Source organism: Lampris incognitus, chromosome 20 (genome assembly GCF_029633865.1).
Source record: "Lampris incognitus isolate fLamInc1 chromosome 20, fLamInc1.hap2, whole genome shotgun sequence".
In the NCBI taxonomy this organism is placed as follows: Eukaryota; Metazoa; Chordata; class Actinopteri; order Lampriformes; family Lampridae; genus Lampris; species Lampris incognitus.
In genome coordinates this window covers 23301157-23326145 of record NC_079230.1, presented here as the reverse complement: position 1 = coordinate 23326145, position 24989 = coordinate 23301157, and the positions used below count along the sequence as shown (strand labels likewise).

At 47.5% G+C, this 24989-nt stretch overlaps 1 protein-coding gene and 1 long non-coding RNA gene across 2 annotated transcripts in view; one reads left to right on the top strand and one right to left on the bottom strand.

Moving 5' to 3' along the window:
- dtx4a (deltex 4, E3 ubiquitin ligase a) lies at positions 1-24236 on the bottom strand. The gene is made up of 9 exons (XM_056300108.1): positions 24029-24236; positions 19535-20251; positions 19093-19453; positions 3735-3796; positions 2911-3072; positions 2630-2691; positions 2010-2330; positions 1090-1179; positions 1-429 (listed from the first exon to the last, which is right to left on the bottom strand). The coding sequence occupies exons 1-9, from the start codon at positions 24234-24236 to the stop codon at positions 199-201; spliced, it is 2214 nt and encodes a 737-aa protein (XP_056156083.1). The 3' UTR covers positions 1-198.
- Positions 5165-24989, top strand: part of LOC130130756 (uncharacterized) — a 22617-nt gene continuing 2792 nt past the window's right edge. The window contains exon 1 of the long non-coding RNA XR_008812181.1: positions 5165-5235. This is a non-coding gene — a long non-coding RNA (uncharacterized LOC130130756). The remainder of the gene's footprint in view (positions 5236-24989) is intronic.

Here is a 24989-nt window from a genome sequence, read left to right as displayed (position 1 = left end):
CTAGTCGGAAATTTTGATTTTTTTGTTTTTTCACTTGGTCTATTCCTCTGCAAGAGGGATCAGCTTATCTCACAGCATTGTGTTGTTTAAAGGCTCAAGCCCTCAGTCTTTGCTTTGTGAATTTTCTGCAGGTTTTCTGCTCAGGCTCCCGACTCTCTCCACTGGAATGTCTCCCATCGGTCTTCCTGTCCGGGCCCCTCAGTCCCTGGGTAGGCACTCCTCCTCCGTGATGCCCTGCGCCTTAAGCTCCTCCAGGACGTTGTCCAGGTGGCCGGGGTCTGGGTAGCCGTGGCCTGTCAGGTTGGAGCCAAACTCGGTCTTGTGGTGCACCTCGTTCCAGATGACTGTGTCCGACTCACCGGTGGTGCTGGACGTCCCCACTGAGAAAATCAGCCGGCGATCCCACGCCACCAGCAGCAGCCTCAGGACCTGCACACACACACACACAGAGCGAGATGAGAAGAAATTCAATCACATGACCCTGTCATGAAAACCAGCAAGGAGAGGAACCACACTGCAAAAAGACAGGTTTGAACCACTGTAGTGTGCACTATCTTAGTGGATTTAAGCAACACGGCACCACTTTATGTTTCATAAGAAATAAAGAAGCAATTAGAAATATAATTTATTTTCTCATAATCTGAGAAAATCAATTTTCAAAATTTTATCATATTAATAAAATAATTCCCTTATCATTTTATTATATTCTTATAATTTTGCCTCTGACATTTAATTTTTGTCTATCTATGGAGTATATGTACATGTATGTTAGGTATAGCCCTGTGATGGCCTGGCAGCCTATCCAGGGTGTCTCCCCACCTGCCACCCAATGACTGCTGGGATAGGCTCCAGCATCCCCGTGACCCATAATGTTTTGGCCCGGTCGCTCTTGCATAAGACATATTTCTTACCAAATAAGATTTTACCTGGTTAAATAAAGGTCAATAATAAAGAATGAATACTCTACATTCCTGGTTGTATCTCTTCTTTGGACAGAATGAACCTCTTTGTGTGTTTCAAAGGTTGTCAGCGTAATAAAGAACTGTGTTGAAAGTTAGCCCAAGTGTCCGAGACAGGGTTTCTGCTCACCTTGCGGCCTTTCTCACTGTCGGGGAGGTAGCAGTGTCTGGGGAACCCGCGTGCCGTGAAGGGCTTGCCGGGGTTTGGGTGCTCCGGGCCCTACAAAGCAAATGGGGGGCAAAGGTCATGTTCATGACATCCCAACCAAACTAATACACTTAAACACAAACATTACAAGTGGTATTCTGGGGGACCAGGCCCATAAATAGAATAACAGAGAAGAAGAACCAAGGCCCTCAACCTGTCGGAGAAAAAATATGAAAATAACCGATGCGTCTCGGGGTCTCGCCTTCATCACAGGTTGCATCCAAAAATCACACACCAGCATACTATTTAGTGTGCCAAAATAGCGCCCGACCTGCAAAACTCCATAAATGGTTTTGCAGGTCGGGCACTGCAGGCTGCCGTGTGCCAAAACAGTATGCGAGTGTTAGCGTGCAAATGCTGGACACTTTGCTGGCACGAGTATCCCACAATGCATTGCGATACTTTGTGGGGGGGGGCAAACCCCCTGTGGTAGCACAGTGGAACCATTTCAATTGCTTTTTACTACGCTAAGCAGGAAGTATCTAAAATCGATGGTTTCTTTTACTTTTCACTCACATACGTTGGAAGATAGTACAAATATGTGTAATATTTAGTACAACCAAACCAGGGAGTCTAACAGAGCTGCACAGATGAGAATAAATTAGAAAAACAAATAACAGCAAGTGTCATCAATCAACAACCATCACGATCAACATATCAGAACAAATACTAGTACCATGGTTCTTCTTCTCTATTATTACTAGGAGTATACATACACCAAACAACACAGAGCACCTCCTTGGCATGCTTACTCCACTACAGTACGTTTTCCAGAAGCGGTCCGAGACACATCCCCCCCTTTTTTAATTTGCAGATTAATAAATCATGTGGCCTGACAGTACCTGGATGCCAGGGGGGATGTTGTAGATGATTCGGATGGTTTTGCAGTCAGGGTGGCCGGGCAGCGAGTGGGGGATGACATGGTACTCCATCTTGCCCGGAGGCTGGTTGCCAGTTTTAACTCCATAAATGGTTTTGCAGGTCGGGCACTGCAGGCTGCCGTCCTTGTTGCCATTGTTGTACATGGCAACGAGACACTGGAGGTGGTACTGGTGGCCGCACTGAGCCAGACGGCCCACCGATTCTGCCCTGGAAATACCTCCCACCCCAGGGCCCTTGTACCCAGAGGGGCCGGCGAGGGCCTCCATACAGATGGTGCAGTCCTGAATTGGGAAAGCAAGTAAAATTTAGCCTAATATTATCTTACTCATTACTCTTTTTTTCCAAAGAATTTTTATTTTTAAAACCAGATAAAATAAAGTGTGAGCTTGCTTTACAAATATTCAAGGTGAAAAACTTAATTAGTTAAAAAAAATGCTCATTTTAGTCAAGGGCTATGGGCTTTTTTTTTTTGGTTTGTTTGTATTGTCATTTGTTTGACTGAGCAGCCGGAACTGAAACAGACCATGGTAAAGGTTTTGAAAATGATTTGCAGAATAGAGAAGGTAAATCAAACACGTACTTCTTCAGGGGGATTGCGGACTTTCTGAAGGTACCTCTTCACCACCTCCTCGGGGGTTTTACCTGGGAAAATAAGACCGACAGTATAAACGAATGAGTCATCGTGATGACCCAGTTAACAGAGACTTTATATGCAAGATCTCGATAGTCTGGATAGAAGTGTGTGTGTGTGTGGGGGGGGGGGGTCCGGATACGAGTGTGAGGGGTCCCCACAAGGATAGAGAAACATAGAATGTGTGTGTGTGTGTGTGCGCACAGACCCGTCTGTGTCCTTTAACCCACCTTTGCGGGCCTGTTTCTTGGTGGTCTTGCGGCAGCAGTGGCCCAGGCCTGGTACTGGTTTGATGTCACTCTTGCTGACAGGCGGTGGGTGGAGCACCAGCTTCGGGGGGCGGGTCAAACAGACCGGAAGTCCCGCGGCGCTCATCAGGATGCCTGTAATACCTACAAACACCCAGCAGAGGGGACATGAGTCACTGTATCTGCCAGAGATTCACCGAGTGATTTAACCTGTTTTATTTCTGCTTGTTTTCTCCTACTCTGTCTGCTTTTTTTTCTTTATCATTCGTATCATCTTTTTTTCAGCTGTGCACCTTAACTCAATGGAAATCACATTTCATTGATTTTTAATGTACCAAATGTGCTATATAATTAAAGTTTGAATGATTGAATGATGAGATGATTGGAGTCGTTTATCAAAAGAATAATCTGCACCATATTCGATAAAAGCCGGCCAAAAGCCTCAGTGATGCGCATGCGCTGTTGGAATGTGTGGCAGAAGTTGGTAAAAACAAAAAAACTCGCTTCCGTGCCGACTGGATTATTCCTTGTTGTATAAACGTAGTAATTTTACTTCTTGCCATCGGTCGACATTAACCCCCTTTAAACGTCGAATCGTTGTCTGAAATCCTCAAAATGTTTTGCTGTAGACGACTTTGTTAACTCGCCTGACGTCACCCAATTCACCTGTTGGCCCACCGGGTGTACATAAGCGATTGGTTTAATATCTGTGTATGTATGCTGTCCCCCCCCCCTCCTACCCATGGTTTTGAATTAAAACCGGAACCTAGAGAATGTATTGTATATGTATGTAATCTCATCCCTACCTGCCAATGCAGGGTGCACAGGACTGGACCCATTCAGGTTCTTCACGGGAACCGTCGGTACTCTGGAAAACAGAAACGAATAGGACGCAGTGAATAACAAGACAACGACACCCCCTCACCCCCACCCCACCCCAATGGGAACACAACCAGCTTGGTCACAGTCCCACAAACCCAGATTTAAATCGCGAAAATATGCCGAGTAACATGTAGACAGCTGGTCAAACCATCTGTCAAGTCACGGTTCACGTCATGTTAGCGGGCTAATGAGCTTTTGCCGAGTCACGCTAAGCAGCCAATAGATTTAGTTCACTGCCCAGACTGACGCCTCGACACGCCGTATCAAACGTGCTGTTATGTACCACGTTCAGCACCAGCATCTTAGGCGCCATTTCTTCGATGTGCCGAGTGACCCAAATCCTCCGAACGCTATTATTAGCTTGCTAGCTAGCTATCCTGCTAACGCTAGCTACTTAACATGAGGCCGGATCGGCTCCAGAACAGAGAAACTCGGATGCAACACGGTCCGTGTATCATTCCTTCTTTTCGTATCCAATTTAGAATCCAAACTCGGAAATTGACAGAACAACACGATTCATTACACGGATTCAACAAACAAACACACACACACACACGCGCGCGCACAGGGGATGTTACGTCATTCTCTGCTCAGGACGCCATTACTCCACAACCTGTTTACATAGAAGATAGTTGTTTGCTGCTGTTTGGTTTAAAATGTTACATATAGTGTAGTGGTTATAGGGATACATAATTCCCCTTGTTGAGCTAGTAGGAACATGTGTTAACAGCTGCTGTTTACTCGGTTCGTGTTTACATTGACACACTTCCGCTGCGCGGTTTTTTGTGTGGTTGTTACGGGGAAGGAATAAATGGTGCACGTTGTGTAGCCGAAAGAGAAAGTTGAAACGACTCCTGACTGAGCTCATCTACAATAGCACCTTTAAGACTGTAAGTACCGCCCCCCCCATCTTAGATGTGTATAAAAAGAGCACACTGGTTGTTGTACGCAAAATTGATATTAAAAGACATGGAAAATTATGTTAGTTTTTGACACTTTTTTCTGGGTTTCAGTGTTATTCGAGAGTTTTACTTAATATAACACAACTGATTTCCACTGCCAAAATGTAGAGATACGTTTTTTATCCCCCCCCCCAATTATGTCTGGCCAATTACCCCACTCTTCCGAGCCGTCCCGGTCGCTGCTCCACCCCCTCTGCCGATCCGGGGAGGCCTGCAGACTATCACATGCCTCCAACAATACATGTGGAGTCGCCAGCCCCTTCTTTTCACCTGACAGTGAGGAGTTTCACCAGGGGGACGTAGTACGTGGGAGGATCACGCTAGCCCCCCCCCCCCCCCGAAGAGGCGCCCCGACCGACCAGAGGAGGCGCTAGTGCAGCGACCAGGACACATACCCACATCCGGCTTCCCACCCGCAGACCTCGTCCAATTGTGCCTCTAGGGACGCCCATCCAAGCTGGAGGTAACATTGGTTCCAATTTGTTATTTAAGTCCTTTTCCATAGCCACAATCGATCTGCACAGCATTTACTGTGTGTCTGTATCTCTGATCAGCAACTCATAAGAGACCAAAAAAACTGTATAGAGCATACTGAGGAAGCCATTCAGCAGGGTAGACTATTGATTCGTTGATCCCTCCCCCTTCTCCCCAGTTGTACTTGGCCAATTACCCTACACTTCACATCCGGCTTCCCACCCACAAACACGGGCAATTGTGTCTGTAGGGACGCCCGACCAAGCCGGAGATAACACGGGGATTCGATCCGGCGATCTCCATGTTGGTAGGCAAAGGAACAGACCGCTACACTACCCGGACGAGAGCTACTTAAAAGATACTTCTTCCATCAACCTTTTTGTGAAAAGGTGCTTTCAGTAGATTCGCGTTTATTCTCATTATCATCAATTAAGGCAGCAACATTGTGCATCACGATACGACGATTACCGAACTCCATCCCGACCGGTAATACTGAATGACGACACACGATAACACGGAGTCACTTCTTGGTGTCACGTCGAACTGATAATAAAGGACTGTAACAGATGGACGAGACAACGAGGAGACTTCTGAAAGTTATTCTAAACAAACCTGGGGCTCTCCAAACCACCATCCACCTCCGTCCTGTCGTATCACCGCCATGCAATAGTCAAAAGAAACACATGTACCGATGATAACGACTCCCCAGAGAAAACACAGCACGGTGAAGCTGTCTAAACCAAGAAACTCCACTTACGGTCTGCCAGTTTTGATAATCGTCATCTCTCCCACGTGGAGGAAGCAGATAACACCGCGGGTTACAAATGGATCTTATTCCGCAGCCAAGAAGTCAACGCGTCCTGTTTTATCTATCTTCCCCTCCTACGGGTTCCCCGCTCCTCTCCTATGTTCTTGGCTCGGGATGCTCGAGTAGAAGTCAGCGCCTCCTCTTCTACCTCCGCGAGTCGGTAGCTGTGCGTTAGCATCTGCTCCGCTGCCCCTCTTATAGGGCTAATCCACCTGTTTCCATCTGTTTGCTAACCTCTGATCGCCAGCCAAAAATGCGTCAGTCGTGGGGGATTACCTGGCAGGGCCACGTCACCTCGCCCGGCTGCCATACGGCTGACAGAAACTGGCTCATAGCAGTTACATATGCCGCTACAACACACCGCCTCAGAGCCGTTATAAGAGTACATAAACACACATCACAGCAGCAGAGACCTTATGACCTTTGGACTACGAGTTCATTGTAGGGCCTGGCAGTGATTCGATGTTATCGTGTATCGTCTTTCGACGGTATTGTACCGGGATGAAATTCGGGTATCATCATATTGGGACACACAGTTTTGTTCTCTTAAGTTAATGATAACGAGAATCTATGAGCTATAATTTGTCACGAAATGAAGTCTGAAATATCTGAGGGAGTATTATTTAGAGATTAGTTTTGGTTGTGATGTTATACTTTTTACATATTTAAGCAGATATCGTGATATATATATCTATATATCTATATATAGATATATATATATATACACACACGCACACACACACACACACACATACATACATACATACATACATACATACATACATACATACATACATACATACATACAGCGTTTTCCCCCCGAAACCGTCAATGGTGTTATAAGTGCTCAACTAATGTGTGTGTGTCTGCATGGTCCACAAAAAAAAAAAAAATATATATATACAGAGAGAGATTTTGTGTAAAATCTCCTATGATTATGATGATATTGCCCATATCAGTTTTTCCTCTGATACTTCCTGAATTAAAGTGTCTTAATTCTTAAACATGGTATTTTTACATATGTAATCAGATATTGTGATATATATACATCAATATAATGTAACCTCCCCTATGATTACCGCTGATAATATTCACCGTATCACCCAGCTCTAGTTCATATTCTTAATTATCATTACCAAATCGCTTCACATGTTCACTTTCACCGTTTCATGCTCGGACTGACTAAGATCCATGTTGTAAAGTTATCAATGATGTTAACAAGTCGTGCTTGATTTGACCAAGGTGATAAATAGACATGGAGACCGCATCATGTAACGAGCAATTTCAGTTCAGCAGGATTTAAATGGGGGAAATGAATGATGTCAGAGGAAGGGTCTCTCACACCAGTAGGAAGGCAATGATTAATATTTCTGTCATTGGGAAATCTGTTTATCAGGACCAGTTTCAGCTGCTTGTTATAGCTCTTTGCATTGCTGGAAATTGCCCCATTAGTCGTTCATTCATTCATGATCCGAACTGCTTCTGCTTGCTGGAGCCTATCCCAGCGGTCATTGGGCGGCGGGCGGGGAAACACCCTGGACAGGCCGCCAGACCGACACACACACAAATAGGAACAATTTAGTACGGCTGATTCGCCTGACCTACATGTCTTTGGACTGTGGGAGGAAACCCACACAAGCACGGGGGAGAACATGTACACTCCACACAAAGGACGACCCCCCAAGGTTGGAGTGCCCCGGGGGCTCGAACCCAGGACCGTCTTGCTGTGAGGCGACCGCGCTAACTACTGTGCCACCGTGCCGCCCCCATTAGCCATATGTTCTAGAAATTTGAGAAGGGCAAAATAGCCACGTGCAGACATAAGTAATCAGATTTGCTTAAGTTTGCTGAGGGTTGTTAGCATTTGCCATGGCCTACTCGTTTATGGCCTGCTTGTAGCTGTTAGCCATTAGCAATGAGCAGCTAACGTCTGTAACGTAATGTTTCATTATCGGGGTTGTATTTGTTTGAATGTGACTGTTGACGTATGGAAGGATAGGCGTGTTTTAGGTTACAGGGGGGTTGTGTGATTGTCTCCTGCTCGTTGTCTACAGTAGAAACGGTCTCAACCTGGATAACCGTGGCTAATTTTAACATATAAAGACATGGAAAAACGTCACGCTTTTAGCCTCGGTCCCTCTGGATACCGCGTGCTGTGCTGTGCTGTACTGTACTGCACTGTACTGTACTCCTAAGTCCGTTTGTTGACCAACAATCCAACTATAGCGCCCGAGCTATAACCGTCCCACATAAGTGCATCAAGGGATCCGCTAAGTCCTGAAACGTGCTGCGGGACTGGGTCAAACCCGCCGGCTGCGAACAGGAAGAGACCTGCTGTCCCTGGGCGTGCGCTCGCTTCGACGAAATATACGTGCAAGCCGGTGTCATCTTCACCGCATGAATGAAACCCACAGCACCGATACTACAGCGCATATAGGCGGAAAACTGCACTTTCTAGTGCCAGCGAAGAAGAGGCAAACGGCGTGAAAGATGGCAGGGTGAGGGGGGGGTGGGAAAAAGAGGAGAAGAGTGTCAATTAGTAATGTTTCTCTGATCCCGGGTAATCCAACAGCATTAGAGCACCCTCCACCTGGACCGCTAGGCTGATGGGAAGACAAGCAGCAGCATATGGTGCCGCTCACCCACACACACGCTCACACACACACACGCGTTTCCCTATACTTGGTGGGACCCCTCATTGACTACATTCATGCCCTAGGCCTTAACCCTAACCTTAACCATCATAACTACATGGCTAACCTTAAGCTTTACCCTAACCTTAACCTCATCCTAACCTTAACCCTAAAACCCTAACCCTAAAATAGACCCCTTTCCTCATGGGGACCCATATAATGTCCCCTCAAGGTAGGTGGTTTCAGGTTGTACTATAGAAAAACCTGGCACACACACACACACACACACACACACACACACACACACACACACACACACACCCATGCATTGAGTTTAACCTTGTCCAATAAAGGGATAAATGTTGAAAGCCAGGACAGATGGCCACATTCAGACTTGAGTGAATGAAATGCAGGTTGTTTGTGTGTTGCTGGGTGAATGGGGGAAAGCGCCTGGACAGGTGTGTGGACCAAAGGGCACCCTGGTCACCGTGTTAATCTGACGTCCAAAACCACTCGTGACGTGGAAAGATTCACTTGCAAACCATCTGCTCCAGTTTACTCGCCGGTTAACTTTCTCAGCAAAAGCATAACAAAACCAACCTCGAACACACCTTCTGACTTTATCAGGGATGACTGACGAACCGTTAATCCTGATAGATTATAATCGTGGCAGTACATCAGAGGGAATTCAACACGTGGATTTTGGTGATACCTGTACAAATGTCTGTAGGACCCTTTTGGGTTTTGGACCATAAGGGTGGAGATACCTGCAGTCAGTTGAGACCGACGAAGCAACTTAGATGAGTGATGAAACGTTTCTCTCAATAAACATGCCCAGATGAACTGATTCAGCATGTATAGAGACATTTCTATATTACAACAACAAGGAGGTGCCCTGTTCTACAACATAAACTGGTACACACAGCCATCTTCAACCAAACACCCAACAAACATGGTTGGGTCCAAAACCTAAGGGGTCCTACAGGTGTTGTAACCACTGCACAAATGTTATACAGACGAAAACGTTTAAAGATTGTATATTTTAGAAGGAGTTCATCATTAATCATTTCATTAACTGTAAAACCTTGTTTGTTATCTATAAACTAGAATGTCTCATTTGTAAAGACGATTGCAGGACAGGCTAGAAGAACACAATTACACATCCACACAGGGACTGTAAACTACCCAATGGCTAGACACTATCTGGACTTCCATAACAGCAACCCATCCATTTTACAAGCCTATTGCATTGACCACACCCCATCTTCCATGCAAAAATTACAGGCTACTATACACCCAGGCCTAAACGAGGACCTAGATTTCACTGCTTTCTTGTAACCATCTGTTTGGTTTTTGTTTTGTTTTTGTTTTTTGTTTGCAACCATTGCCATTGTTTTTATTCACCATGTTGCTCTTTAATTCCGCTTTGATTAATAATGTGGGCCAAAACGATGCCATCTGTTGGAGTTATATGTCTGCACCCTTTCTAGGCCACAATACCATGTCCAGGTGGAAGATTCCTACTGGTGGAATACCACCAGAAAAAGGCCCATTTGGTCACTGCAAGGGAAATCATGACACGGGGTCACCACAGTGTCCAACAAGAATTAAGGAGGAGAAAGTGAATAAGATGAGAGCAGAAAAGGGGCATGCTGAAGCTGCTAAAAGAATGGGGAGATACAGCGAGAATGACGTGGGACAAGAACCTAAGGAGGACACCTCAGTCAGGAAGCATGCTGGCTTTTGCTTTTGTAAGGACCAGGGGTCTCATTTATAAAACAGTGCGCAGGATCCTTACTAGAAGTGTACGTGCGCACAAAAGCCGAAAATGGCGTGCACCAAAAATAAATAAATAAATCGGACGTAAATGTGTTGAGAGGCATCATTATACAACCTGGCTTCAATTCACCACCTCACCATCTGCGTTTACGTACAGCTGCGCACATTCTCGTCGTTTGTTTTTATCGATCACAAATTTTACGTGGGAAGTGGCGTACGCCTCTTTCAGACTCCGGTTTGTGCGTACGCAACGGTTATAAATGAGGTTTTTTGGCCTTCTTTTTTTTTTGGCGATGGTAATGAACCATACTGCTGGAGGAGAACGAAAATCAGTGGGACGACGTGAATTACTGCCGCCATCTTCCCACACCGGAAGCGGAAGTTTTTCATCATGGCTCTATCATGGTTTCTATCGTGGTTCCCAATAGGAATTTTACAGAATATCGATCGTTTTTATACTGTTTTGTACAGGCGTATTTATACAGATACGTATTTATACAGGCGACAGGCACGGGCGCAAGTCCATGAATACTGAGATGGCATCCAGCGCTTTACCTGTGCCAGGAACGGCATCCGACGTAAAAATTTGCCAAATCATTATGCGGATTGACAAGTCCATACCGGATCGGTCGAGGCTTCATACTGGATTGGTCGAGGCCCGGGTTGACAGGGGCTGCCGTTGGTGCTGTGCCCTCAAAGGGTACCGATGGAAACTAAAATTTGCTGTGGCGACCCCTGAGAAACAGGGAACAAGCCGAAAGAAGAAGAAAAAGAAGATCGATCGTATTTATACTAGAGTCACGCAGTATACTGGTTTCTGATTGGCTGGAGGGTGTGCGTTAAACCATATAACACACAAGCCGTTTGGTTGAAGTTAAACAAATCACTCTTCTAGGCCACAAAATGCTATGTAACTATAGCAACTTTGGCTTAGCGGTTAACTTTTGCCTCATTACCTTTTAATTCCGAATTCAAAATGCTAAAAATAAATACATTGACAAAATGAGGTGGCACGGTGGTGCAGTGGTTAGCGTGGTTGCCTCACAGCAAGAAGATCCTGGATTTGAGCCCCAGAGTAGTCCAACCTTGGGGGTCATCCGGGGTCAAGTTATTTAGGGGAATTTGCTTCAGCTCCTGCCCAAACTTGAAAAGGGCCTTAGCCAACCACAGGAAATGTATGGCACAACTCAAACAGCAATCTTCTTTAGTCTTGTTTTATTGAATTATTTCAACTGTCAAGCTTTTTGATGATTGCGTTTTTAGATCATACCACAATCATACCCACAACACCTGATCGAAAAGGTGAGCCACCTGGGCCTTAACACCTCCCTCTGCAACTGGGTGCTGGACTTCCTCACAGGGAGGCCATAGTCAGTGCAAATTTGCAAGATCACCTCCAGGACTATCACATTGAGCACCGGTGCTCCACAGGGCTGTGTGCTCAATCCGCTCTTACTCACCCTACTGACTCACGACTGCACTGCATCATCCACCTCCAACCTCATTATAAAGTTTGCTGATGAGACATGCATACAAGGCAATGACAAAAGCAGTCTAAGTCTAAGTCGTCCTCTGTATGGAGTTTGCATGTTCTCCCAGTGTCTGCGTGGGTTTCCTCCCACAGGCCAAAAGACATGTAGGTCAGGTGAATTGGCCATACTAAATTGTCGCTAGGTATGAACTTGTGTGTGTGTGTGTGTGTGTGTGTCGGCCCTGTGTGATGGCCTGGCGGCCTGTCCAGGGTGTCTCTCCGCCTGCCGCCCAGTGACTGCTGGGATAGGCTCCAGCATCCCCGCAACCCTGAGAGTAGAATAAGCAGTTCGGGTAATGGATGGATGGATGAAAAAGAGAAGGATTTTATTTTAATCTGTGGTAAGCAACAACGGTATTAGTTGGACAATATACTTCAAGATTGTTAAAGGATATCACGATATCTGCAAAAACACCGTGTTTAAGAATCCAACCGAGGTTCGTCATACTGAACTGCAAAGACCTAAATCAAACCAAAACTAGTTCATAAATAATACTCCTTCAAATATTTCACACCAGACCTGTGATGGACCAGCGGCCTGTCCAGAGTGTCTCCCCGCCTGCCGCCCAATGACCACATAGGCTCCAGCATCCCCGTGACCCTGAGTAGCATAAGCGGTTTGGATAACGGATGGATGGATATGTCACGCCTCATTTTGTGAGACGTTTAAGGTAATTAATTAAATTATCAATAATTTACACAGCAAAATTGTGTACCACAATGCGGCGATATCCTGATTCTATCCCGATACAATACCATTAAAAGACGATGGGTAATAATATTGAATTACCGCCCAGCCTGAACAGCTAGTAGGTACATTAAGAGTTTAAACCACTACTTTCAAGTTGACAGAACTCTTGCACATGTAAAACGGGGGGCAAACTCGGGTTCAGATGGCTTTTCTCTCCTCGGCATCGGTACGACTAAATGGGGGGGGGGGGGACCAAAACAAGAACAACTCTCTATGGCGTTTAAGCTGGGGACAACCAGAGGGAGGGAAGAAAGGCGGAAGGGAGTTCAGAATGGATTTTTATTCTGTGACGGTGGTTTTACCGAAACAGCAGGTCGGACCATCTGGCAGAAAATAAGACGCTCTCACCTGGTGTGTCAAAACGATGGGCCTGACTCTCGTTTCAAACGTGCATTAGCAACCACGCTAGTGGTAAAAGGATTAGTAAAGTAGGGATTTGACGGGAATAAGAAGCCTATGGTATGTGGTATTAATCTGATGCTTAACTGCTACTTAGCAGCGGTTTTGCAGGAAGGGGGTCATTGTAGCTAATTAGCTGATTTACACATTTAGTGTTGAGGACCCATGTTGGGTCAGCTTTAATGGAAGATGAGGTCATGAGAGAGAGAGAGAGAGAGAGAGAGAGAGAGAGAGAGAGAAGCTTTGCAAATGGACACGAGCTGAAAGTAATTTGTATGAAAGTGAAGGTGTGAAGAAGGGAAATGGTTTCCAAAAGGGAAAATACTTGAAAGTGAAAGGCCGGGGGTCCCTCATTAGAATGCAAAGTGAAAACTTTTAGCAGAACACGAAGATAAAGCTGTGTACACAACGATAGTGGAGCAGCAGATATGACCGTACAATACATCCACCCATCCATCCATTATCCGAGCCGCTTATCCTAATTAAGGTCACGGGATGCTGGAGCCTATCTCAGCAGTCATTGGGCAGCAGGTGAGGAGACACCCTGGACAGACTGCCAGTCCATCACAGGGCCAACACATTCACACCCAGGGACAATTTAGTACGGCCGGTTCACCTGACCTACATGTCTTTGGACTGTGGGAGGAAACCGGAGCCCCCGGAGGAAACCCACACAGACACGGGGAGAACATGCAAACTCCACGCAGAGGATGACCTGGGATGACCCCCCCCCCCAAGGTTGGACTACCTCAGGGTTCGAACCCAGGACCTTCTTGCTGTGAAGCGACCACGCTAACCACGGCGCCACCGTGCCACTCTGTACAATAATGCACACTTTATATATACATCTCAGCTCGCTGGAGCTCGGCTTTTCTTTTTTTTGCAGCGTTTGTATGCATTTTTAACGGTAAACTTGAGGAAACGCTTGTTCTTTTGGATCAGGGAGTGGTTTCCCTTCACTTATTAACAGATAACAAGTTGGAGGAGACATGAAATTACAGGCTCCTTCAACCTCTGAACACACAACACAGGCAGCGTTTTCCACACCGCTGCTACAAAACACGAAGCAACTGCCTGTATTTGAAAATCCGAATATGAATTCAGCCTTCTCGGCCTTGCATGCTATTGCATTTCTACGTGTGGTGGGGTTCAATAGCCTGACATGTTAATTCTGCACTACAGCAGGCTTCACCGGTATTAGTGCATGTAACTAAGGTAGACTTAATGGCTGTGTGAAAAGCGCTGTAAAAAAAAAGGAGCGTTAAAAAGGGAATCTGATGAAATCTGGATGTTGAAATCTGTAACACGCTCGCAACTGAGCACCACAAACCGCATCAACTACGACCTTATGAAACTGATGGTTCACTGGAAATAATGAATTCGAACGAAAAATGAGCAAACTATCGCACTGTTCTCCACCCAACAGTCTACTCGTCACTGAATCTTTCCATACAGGGATGGGCAACATGATCCAGAACGGGCCGGGGTGAGTGCAGGACTGCAGGTCTTTCTTCAAACTAAGCAGTAACACACCTGATTCTATTAGTCAACCAATAGTCTTTGCTAAGGACCTTGATTTGTAGACTCGGGTGTGTAACTACTTGGTTAGAACAAAGAGCTGCACCCACACCGGCCCTTTCTGGATCATGTTGTCCATCCCTGCAGGCCAAAGAGACCCATAATGCACCTGACGTGCCTTGAAGCTTACTTACCAGCACCCTCTGGCCTCAGGGCCTGAATACTGCAAACGTCTTCTCTTTTCTTATTGGTGCACGGCTTTATAGTCTCCTGACAACAGTCAGAGTGGCTTAATGAACTGTGGCATATTCACGAATACCAGCAGCTAGTCCCTTGTTTTTATGTTGTTTTCAAACAAGCTTAATCTTGTGCTTCCTTTCCAAATTCAAGATGCTTGTCACAAGCTCTTAAAAGTTCAGATATGTGGCAGGATTACTTTTGTGTCTGGTCGATGTGGTGTTTCTGGTCTGAACCATTTACAGATCCAGGATCCAGGCATGGACAACAATGCAAACCTCTGGCTGAACCAGCTCCTGTGTTTTTGAATCTAAAAACTCTGGCAGATGGGGGCGAGACGGTGCGGGGGGGGGGGGGTGGTAAGTCGTGAGTAATTCACTTTTTTACAATTTGCAAACCCATGCATATATTCAGCAATCATGTTATATTCAGGAAAGTGGAAATATTACACATTGCACCACTGAGGCTTAATTGAAAACAGCATACTTTTTTTTCACTCTTTTTTTCTCCCTAGTTGTACTTGGCCAATTATCCCACTCTTCCGAGAGCCGCCCCGGTCGCTGCTCCACCCCCCTCTGCCGATCCGGGGGGGAGGGGGCTGCAAACTACACCATGCCTCCTCCCATACATGTGGAGTCGCCAGCCGCTTCTTTTCACCTGACAGTGAGGAGTTTCACCAGGGGGACGCAGCGCGTGGGAGGATCACGCTATTCCCCCCCCCCCCAGTTCCCCCTCCCCTCCAAACAGAATGACCAGAGGAGGCGCTAGTGCAGCGACTAGGACACATACCCACATCCAGCTTCCCACCCGCAGACAAGGCTAACTATGTCTGTAGGGATGCCCGACCAAACCGGAGGTAACACAGGGATTCAAACCGGCGATCCCCGTGTTGGTAGGTAACGGAATAGACCACCACACCACAGCGTACTGATGTTATGCTTTCACCACTCTGGTGGAGTCAGACAACTCTGTTTCTGTCTTTGCTAAAACATAAGATGGAAACAGAGAACCAAATGACCTATGCCCACAGGGCTGGTGGTTTTAAAGATAAAACAGTATGTCAGTCAAATCTCCTTCATAAGCTCTTCCTCTTCCTCAAGTTGATGTCTGTCCCCAACCACTCGACTCAGCTGTTTCGTAAAGGAGGCCTATCGCCCCAGCTGGCCCGGTTGGTGAGGAAGAGGAACCGAGTATACATATGCACACACCCAGAAAAAATATGAAGGTGCCAGACAAAAAAAATGCAAATGTAGAACAGAGGAGTGAGGTCTGCAGATGGAAATACTCCCAAAAGGAAGTTCTTTGGCGGCCAAGTTTCGATCCACCAGGTCTTCCTCAGGCGACTGAGTGGTCAAAATTAGTTTTGAGAGCATTTCAGTGTGCAGACCTCACTCCTTGACCGGGTTGGTAAAGAAAACACACTTCCACAGCTTTCTCTCCATCTAGCCATCTAGGCATACAGGAGTGTCTGATTTCTTACAGAGGCTAGCCAAAGCAACCCCCCCCCCACACACACACACACACCACCTCTGTCTCAGCATTGTCTGGTAAATGGGAACCAGGCCTCAACTTGGCCGACAATGGTTGCTATGGTTACCGATGAAGTACTTACACACACACACACACACACACACACACACACACACACACACACACACACACACACAAACAAACATTTGTGGGCAACGGGCCCCCAGAAATGAGACAAGCCTGGGAATAGTGGGCATGGGGGGGTTCGGGGGGGCATGGCAAAGGAGAACAGGGTATATGGCGGCTCCCATGCACCTCATCCTCTACCGCTGACTGGAAGGGATGAAAAATGTCAGCAGCACTTGTGAGGACACAGCTCCCCCCCCCCCCCCGTAGGAATGTGCTGTTTCGTTTTCCCATGGGAATTAACGGGCCGGTGGACTTTGCCAAAGATTAAATGCTTATGAATACTAATGAGTGTTGATGTCGAACACTCTGTGGTAATTATGTAGGCCACGTGGCGGCACAAACAAGGCCCATTGGAGTTTTTGTCTAGGCAGAACTCTCCCCTCGTCATTGGGTCTACCCGCCATCTTTACTACAAATAAAAAGAGGTCGTTTCCGGTGCGTCTAAATCCTCAGAATCCGTCAACCGTGGCGTTCGAACTCACACGAAAGAACAAGTTGGACAAATCGGGCAGGGATTTGTGACATCCCATAAGTAAACAAAGACTTCACCGACTAAACGCGAAGTGACGCGAGGTCATGTGGCGATAGTATAAAATCCCAGCGTCGTATGGAAAACGTGTTGCGCTGAATCTGCCGTGCAGCCGGGCGCTCCGCTTCATCAGAAACCCGTCAAACATCCACGCCGCCTCTGATTAACCATTCAGAGAAACTACGAGTTAAAAGTAGACGTAAACAAGTTGGGCCTGGCTTTAAACATCACTTAAATCCTGCAGATCCCCCCTCATTTATACTTCAGAACACATTGCCTCTTTTTAGCCGGAGGGTTTTTTTTTGTTGAGTCCAGATGTAAAAAATATTTTTGTCTGTTTTTTTTTAATCTGTCGTTTTCACTGGGTGCTGCCAAATATATAAGATCTGTGTATCCCTCTCCGCTGAGCCAGAGTAGTTTTATTTTTGGACGACACATATATTTTTATAATAGTGTAACCGGTTATTTTCTCGCCCGGTGCGGGATTCGATACGGATGTACTGCACCACAAGGCGACATCACTAACCGCTCGGCTAAAGGGTCAGACCCGTTGGCTAGGGGCTAACGTGTCTTATTAGTAGTTTACAGTCGTCACCCTCTCCCGGAAGTGCGCCCTCGCGCTTTGTTATTCCCGCGTTCCGAAGAGACTTCTGAGGATCTGCGGACTTCCGGATCCCACCGCTGCCACCAATGTAAACGGTTATTTTCTTGCCCGGTGCGGGATTTGACACGGCGTGTACTGCACCACAAGGCGACATCACTAAGCCGAGCGGTTAGTGATGTCGCCTTGTGGTGCAGTACACCTCGTATCGAATCCCGCACCGGGCAAAAAAATAACCGGTTACATTAGTAGTTTACAATAGTGTAGACAGGCGGCACGGTGGTTAGCTAGAAGGACCTGGGTACGCCTCTGGACGCACGCGTTTCCGGTGGCCTCACGGTCTCGCCACCCCGCTTCTAACACCGATGTAGTGAATTCAGGTGGCGGCCGGGAAGCTGCGCTAACCAGTCAGCTTAAAGGGCCCGACCCGTTAGCCAAAGGGCTAGCGAGGCTAGTCATCCGTGGTCGTTACAATACATTTCAACGTACGCCCGTCCTTGGGGAATGGGGTGGACGTATTTCACCCCGGAGGATAACGACATATAAAACGGGGGAATGAACAGATTGGCAGATCATCACATAATTACGATTTTTAGACCTAGGGCATGAAAAAGTTTTGTGTATTTTGGGCTAACATGACTCCCGTAGTTAGGAACACGAAGGGCATTATGGGTGATCTGCATGTTCCGTTTCGGTTGGCGTTGGTTGCCATGCTGTTTGGAAAACGTGCCGCAGTTGCAGAATAAATAATTAGCGTTCAGTCGGAGTCCGGGTTATCGTTGTTATACAGGTAACAAGAAACTGTTTAAGATATGACAGGAAGCGTTGCAGGCTTAAGTTCAAGTGGAAATCGGCGCCTTTTAATCGAACCGGATTAAAATAGATTCACTTAAAGGTCCCTGAAAAGGACATTTTAAAGCACCACGAAGTTCTGCGAGTTGACGAAGCTCTGAATGAAACGTGATTTGATGTGACTAACAGCCATTTTAGAAGAGTTTGGACATCGCTGTGCTATTGTCTAGTCTCCGTTTGGTGGTAGAAGATCACTCGTCTTCTCTCAATATCTCGCCCCCATTTATTCATTGTACGTTTTTGATAATGTACGTACGAGTTCAGTATTGCATACCTAAAAATATGACCGGAATAGAAAAAAAACATTTGTCTTATAAAGACAAAAAAAATTTTGACAAAATAGTTTTTGTGAAATCCTGGAACATATGGTTAAATAGATGAAAATTAAGTGCAGATAAAATAGGTAAAAAGAATGAAAATATATTCATTTAATGGGACTTTTAATTTTCAGGTATCAGTTGATCTTGGGTGCTTCGAGCAGAATAAAGTAAAGTACTCATCGACTCGTTGACGTCGGTGTGCACCAGAGGCGGTCGGTGGACTACTCACCCAGAGGCGATGAGAGCTCGTGACTGGGCCATGGCGATGCGCTGCAGGGCGGGGCGGCTCAGCCCTGCCAGGCTGGCACGTGGCGGCAGAGGGGCGGCGCACGCGGCGGCACCTGGCGAAGACACGGGGCCCAAGACACGGGCAGAGGGCGAGGGCGTGCAAGTGGAGGCCGCTGTGGAGACGAGAGCGGGTGGTGGGCCAGAGGGCGCGGTCGGAGCGGACGAGGCAGAGAGGGAGGCGGAGGGGTGCTGGACAGAGACAGAGGCCGATGTGGGGATTGTGGAGGGTGGTGGGGGAGGCGGAGGAGGGGGCAGAGGGGGAGGAGGGGGCCGGGTGGAGGAGAGGGAGAGGGCGGCGGTGGCTGAGCCGAGGAGGGAGAGGGAGTGGTTGAGGTTCACTCCCCCGCCGACACCGACCCCACTGCCACCGCCGCCGACACCACCTCCAAAACTAGTGACAACACCCCCAAGACCAGCGCCGCCCATAGACGTCCTGTGAGGGGAGAGCGAGCGTGACAGGGTTGGTGGTCGGGGCAGCGTCAGCGAGTAAGACCCTCCTGGCGCCCAGTAACTCCCCAGTTTGGGACTAGGCGGCTTGATCTGGTGCGGCCTCCGACCCAGGGTGTGAGCGGCGGACATGGCGCCCGCCTTGACGCTCAGCACCAGCATGCACTGCTGACAGGCGCAGGGCTGTCCCAGCGAGGTGATGGCCGAGGCGGGAAGCGCTCCGCTGGGGTAGGCACTCCCATTGCCGGATGCCCCCCCGCTCATTCCCATCCCCATGCCCACGCCGGAGACACCCACCCCCAGCAGTCCCCCGGGGCCTGGTGGGTGGAATGTGGGGCCCCAGGCGTGGTGGGACTTGGGCAGAGGGCCGGAGACCAGGGGGTAGGCGAGGTCGGAGCGGCGCTGGATTCGTCGGCAGCGCTGGGTCTGCCCGTTGATCTGCGTCATGCTCTGGAAGTCAATGAGATAGCAGAAGCCCAGCGGCGCCAGGTCCAGCCAGGGCTGCTGACGGTCCCGTGCCGCCTGGATGGCGATGCCGACCTCGGTGTCGTAGGCTGTCCAACTCCCCGCGTCGTTCTCCCACTCCCACAGCCACCCTTGGCCTGGCGCCGAGGTGGGGTCGTAGAAGCTACGTCGCACTGGTCGAAGGGTACCTGTGGCCGACAGGGGGCGCAGAGAGAGAGAGGGAGAGAGAGAGACCAGTTAATACTGTTAAAGAGGGAGTAAACACTCATTTCTAGCCCGCCTCTGCCTACTTGTGGTGGACACGTATTGGGGACAGAATTCAACCCAGGAACTAAGGGTTAAGTCATGGTTGCCCTGGCAGGTTAACGCAGGGTTAAGTTATGGTTGTCCAGCCAGTTTTCTGGTTATTCTTGCCACCTCCGCTCAGTCGAGCTGGGTTTGGTTGTCTCCCTGATTTACCGTGGATTAAATAAAGTTGCCTACACGGCTAAAGTGTGAACCTACGGTCTTCTCCGTTCCTTCGGCTCTACATACTCACATTTATAAAATTGGTATAAAAAAGGGGGTGTAGAGGTGGAGGGTGATGGTGGCGCTTGGGGAGGTATTGCCAGAGTTTAGCTGGCTGACGCCCGCGTGTCGTCTCTGTTCATTTCATATTTGATAGCTGGACGCCACGTGTGTCGCTGAAGGGGTTGAACGCTAACGCGAGTTTTGCCTTTGACGTAGAAAAAAAAGCAGATTGTCTCCCTTTGGTGTTGAATTTATCCTGAGGACAGTCGTTTCCACCATCCTAGACCACGTGTTTTCAGCTCAAAACATGTAAAGATATATATATATATATATATATATATATATATATATATATATATATATCGTGTTAAATATCGCGTTTGGAATTATCCTTTGTAAGACACATTGAAATACCTGCTCGTCTGGCAAATAATTTATTTTTCAGCTCAAATCTGGATTTGATTTAATCTGTGGTTCGCCCGGGTATATTGATCTACATTATTAGCTGTTAACTCTTGACAATGTTCATCATATTTCGGTGATGGCTGACAAGGAGAGAAATATTTGCTGGACACGTGGCTGCAGTCGTATTTGTTGTAACAAATTCAACATGTCCGTGGTGTGTGTGTGTGTGTGTGTGTGTTCACTGAGAATTTAGGCAAACCGGTTGCCCCTGGCAACAGCACGGTGTTCTGAATTCTGATTGGCCGCCGGCCTTGATCCAACCCGAAGCCGGCTGTGTTTGCTTTCCCAGGGTGTCCGGTGTACCTCCTCGCCGTCCTCCTAAAGCACGCACCAAATCCTCTGCTGGGGAAACGGAAGTGGTCTTGACGGTCGTGCTAAATGGATGCAGTTCAACGGCAACGCCTCACAGCGAATTAGCCGCAAACAGTGATGCATATACATGTATAACAGGGCACGTGTGAGCCTTCTCAACTCCTCAACATTTGTACACCGATTGAAATTTCTAAGACGTCCTATGAATATGGCTCGGATTTTTTTATCTAGTGACGTCTTCGTTTATTTTATTTCTTTTTAATCTAAACTTAACCTCTTCATAATAACACTTTCCTGACTAGACTGTCTAGAACCATGTGCCATGGGGAGCCATGTGGATGCAGGTTTTCACTGCAGCCGAACTCCACACCAGGTGACTTCACTGATACGTTCCTCCTCTTCCTCCTCTTCTGCTGAATGAAGGGTTGCTAATCGGTGAAGTCACTTGGTGTGGAGTCCGGCTGCAATGAAAACCTGCATGCACATGGCTCTCCATGACACATGGTTAGCCACCCCCTGGTCGAGACCAAAAGATTTGCCCTACCTTTAACCGCTTATAGGACTAACTACCAGGTTGAGAAATGTCAGGTCTAAATCGTCATTTAATCTTCTTTTTAAATGTTCTGGTGCTTTTTTGTTTTGTAACGCTGTTATTAATACATACATACAAACATCTATATAACGGTTTTTAAGTTCCCGCTAACGTTAACAGGTGTGTTATAAGCGCTTATAAGTGCCCAGTGACTCATTTAGTAATCACTATTTACAGCTAATTCGTTACAGAGAGGGGCCGTCACGTCTCAGAACAAGAGGTGAATGCAGACTAATATTTAAAAAAAAAAAAAACAAGACCACAAATGTGTTCTTACAAGCCCACGGGATGTTTTAGCTCTCGGGTGAGTCTGGCAGGTCATCCAGGCTGGCCCGTAAGACAAACTTCAGGGCTAAAAAACTCCATGGGTGCGTAAGAACAAATTCGTACGTACGAACGTTTGATGGATGAGGATCGATCCCGAGCTGTCATCCCCGTGTCATCAGCTCAGAAGCGATATAATCTCTCCTATTCATGCGTCCAGCATTAGTTAGCACAGAGTTAGCACTGAGGCGGATAGTAGAAACAGGTTCGGCGTGCAAAAGAGGGGGAAATGCAACTTTTCATACTTTGGGATCCAAATAACAGTTTGTTATCAGCGTTGCATGGCCTAAATATCACCAGTCCGGACTGTTCAAGTCCCTGGGTTGGCCTGGGTCACTACATGTTTACCCGGCTGAGGCTTGCTTTCTGACACGGAAGTTCAATGCACGCATGGCCAACGCTGGAGTTCGCAGAGCATGAAGCAGCACTAAACATCTCTCACCCTCCGCCCAAAAAAAAGAGAGGGGGGGGTAGAAACGCTTTTAACTTCTAAACGGCAGCCATGATAGAAAATATGTGGTGAGAGTTAAAAGTGGCCTGGTTTAAAATGACTAAAATACGATGACGATGTCATTTACTCTGTGTTCAGTGTGCACCCGCCAGTCCCATTTATCAGTGACCTCAGGACTCCCTCTCTCACATTTAGATTAGACCCCCCCATACACACCCCACCCCACCACACCACATTTCTCACTCCTCTAGCAGTTCCTGGGTTGGAGATGTCAGTAAATCTGAAAGAGAAGCGCAAAGTTTGAAGTCTTTGCCAGAGCGGAACATGATCATCCCAGTACGTTTCTGTTGTTATTATTGTTTTGTTTGGCTGTTCGTCGTCGTTGCCGATAACGCGAACATCGTGCGGACGCCGTAGGCCGCACACATCTGTGTGATTAGATGCTGCTCTCCATAGCACAGCGTCATACTTCTCACATCGCCTCACCTTGCATGGGAGACAGATGTTGACAAACTCTCATCTTAACTCGCAACGTTGTCCACGCGCGCGCGCGTGCGCGCGCACGCACGCACACACACACACACACACACACACACACACACACACACACACGGGAATATGTTATGTTGTGTGTGATGAATGATAGTTTATCTGTGACCCCTGACGACTACGTAGCCCGGTTCACTGCTCTCTCTCTCTCTCTCTCTCTCTCTCTCTCTCTCTCTCTCTCTCTCTCTCTCTCTCTCTCTCTCTCTCTCTCTCTCTCTCTCTCTCTCTCTCTCTCTCTCTCTCTCTCTCACCCGGTGATTCACATCAGAATCATGTTACATTTTCAAACCCCCTTGAGGTATGAAGAGGTCACTTCCTCTTTGTTACACGTATGCTAAATAAACCACAGCCCACTGCCCTTCCTCGGCACCACTGGCATGTCAAGGTAATAATAATTAATAAAAAAGGGAGGTGCACCCTCCTATTGGAGATTAACTTTTCATTCTCTTCAAGGGCTCGTACTGCTCACCTCCGTCCCATTATTATTTCAACATACACCCAAAAGCAGTCATGTGATTAGATTCCTTGACCACACGCCGTCGATATATCAACAATATCAACTCTGTTTCAGATTTTTTAAAAATTAGAAAAATCTATAAATCCTCCTAAAGATAAAGCAGATCATCTTCCACACGAGTAGCAGGCCTGGCTGGCTGCACACACCTCACGCCTGCATCACTTGGCCTGCATGCCCCCCCCTTCCCCCTTCCCCCTTTGCAGCGATGCTACGAGGCTGTCAATCACGCCAGCCTCCCTCTTTACCTGTGTCTTGTCGGAACTGGTGCATGGACTGCAAGTCGATGATGTAGGGTGCGAGGCGGGAGTCCACCTGGCCCAGGACCACACTACCACTCCGCGGGTCGCTCCGGATGACTGCCTCGATGTGGTGAGAGACGGCCGGGCTGTAGGGCCGCCAGCGTCCGTGCTCGTTCAGCCATTCCCATACCACTACCGCGGAGGCTAGCAACATCCTACTCCTGCGAGGGAGAACATAGCGAGGCACAGAAAGGGGGGGAAAAAACAAAACGTGTCAAGCGCGACGTGTGCATTTACAGATACTCAGCATTTATAGACGCTCCGCCGTGCAGAGCGGCGCTGCTGCATCCATCTTGGCCAGTTTGCACAGACAGATATGTCTCATATGTGTGTGTGTGTGTGTGTGTGTGTGTGTGTGTGTGTGTGTGTGTGTGTGTGTGTGTGTGTGTGTGTGTCTGTGTCTGTGTCTGTGTGTCTGTGTGTCTGTGTGTGTGTGTATATACATACACCCCCTCTCTCTATCCAGATATGTTCACCATAACACAGCCGCTTTGATGATGATGATGATGGTGATGATGATGATGGTGGTGGTGGTGGTGGTGATGATGATGGTGATGATGACACGATCCAGACATTATCTACCTTCCATGGTGGTGTCGGGGCTACTGTAGGCGCAGCAAACACTCCTCCGTCCTTTTCATCACAAAGCGACGATATACAGGCGAGCGGTATTTCGGGGGGCACAAAAGCTCGCAGGTTCATTGCATTTTACTCCCTATGCAGATATGTGACGTCTGCCGAAATCATTTCTCCGGCTCAGTCAAGTTAGGGTGAGAGAAGGTGCAGCTCGGATGCTGCGGCGCTTCTCGTGAAATGGGTTACTGTGACAAGACAGAGCCGCTGTGATTGTGCAGCGCTGTTATGTGCTGCTGGGTTAAACGCATCACCCCCCAAAAACAAAAAAACA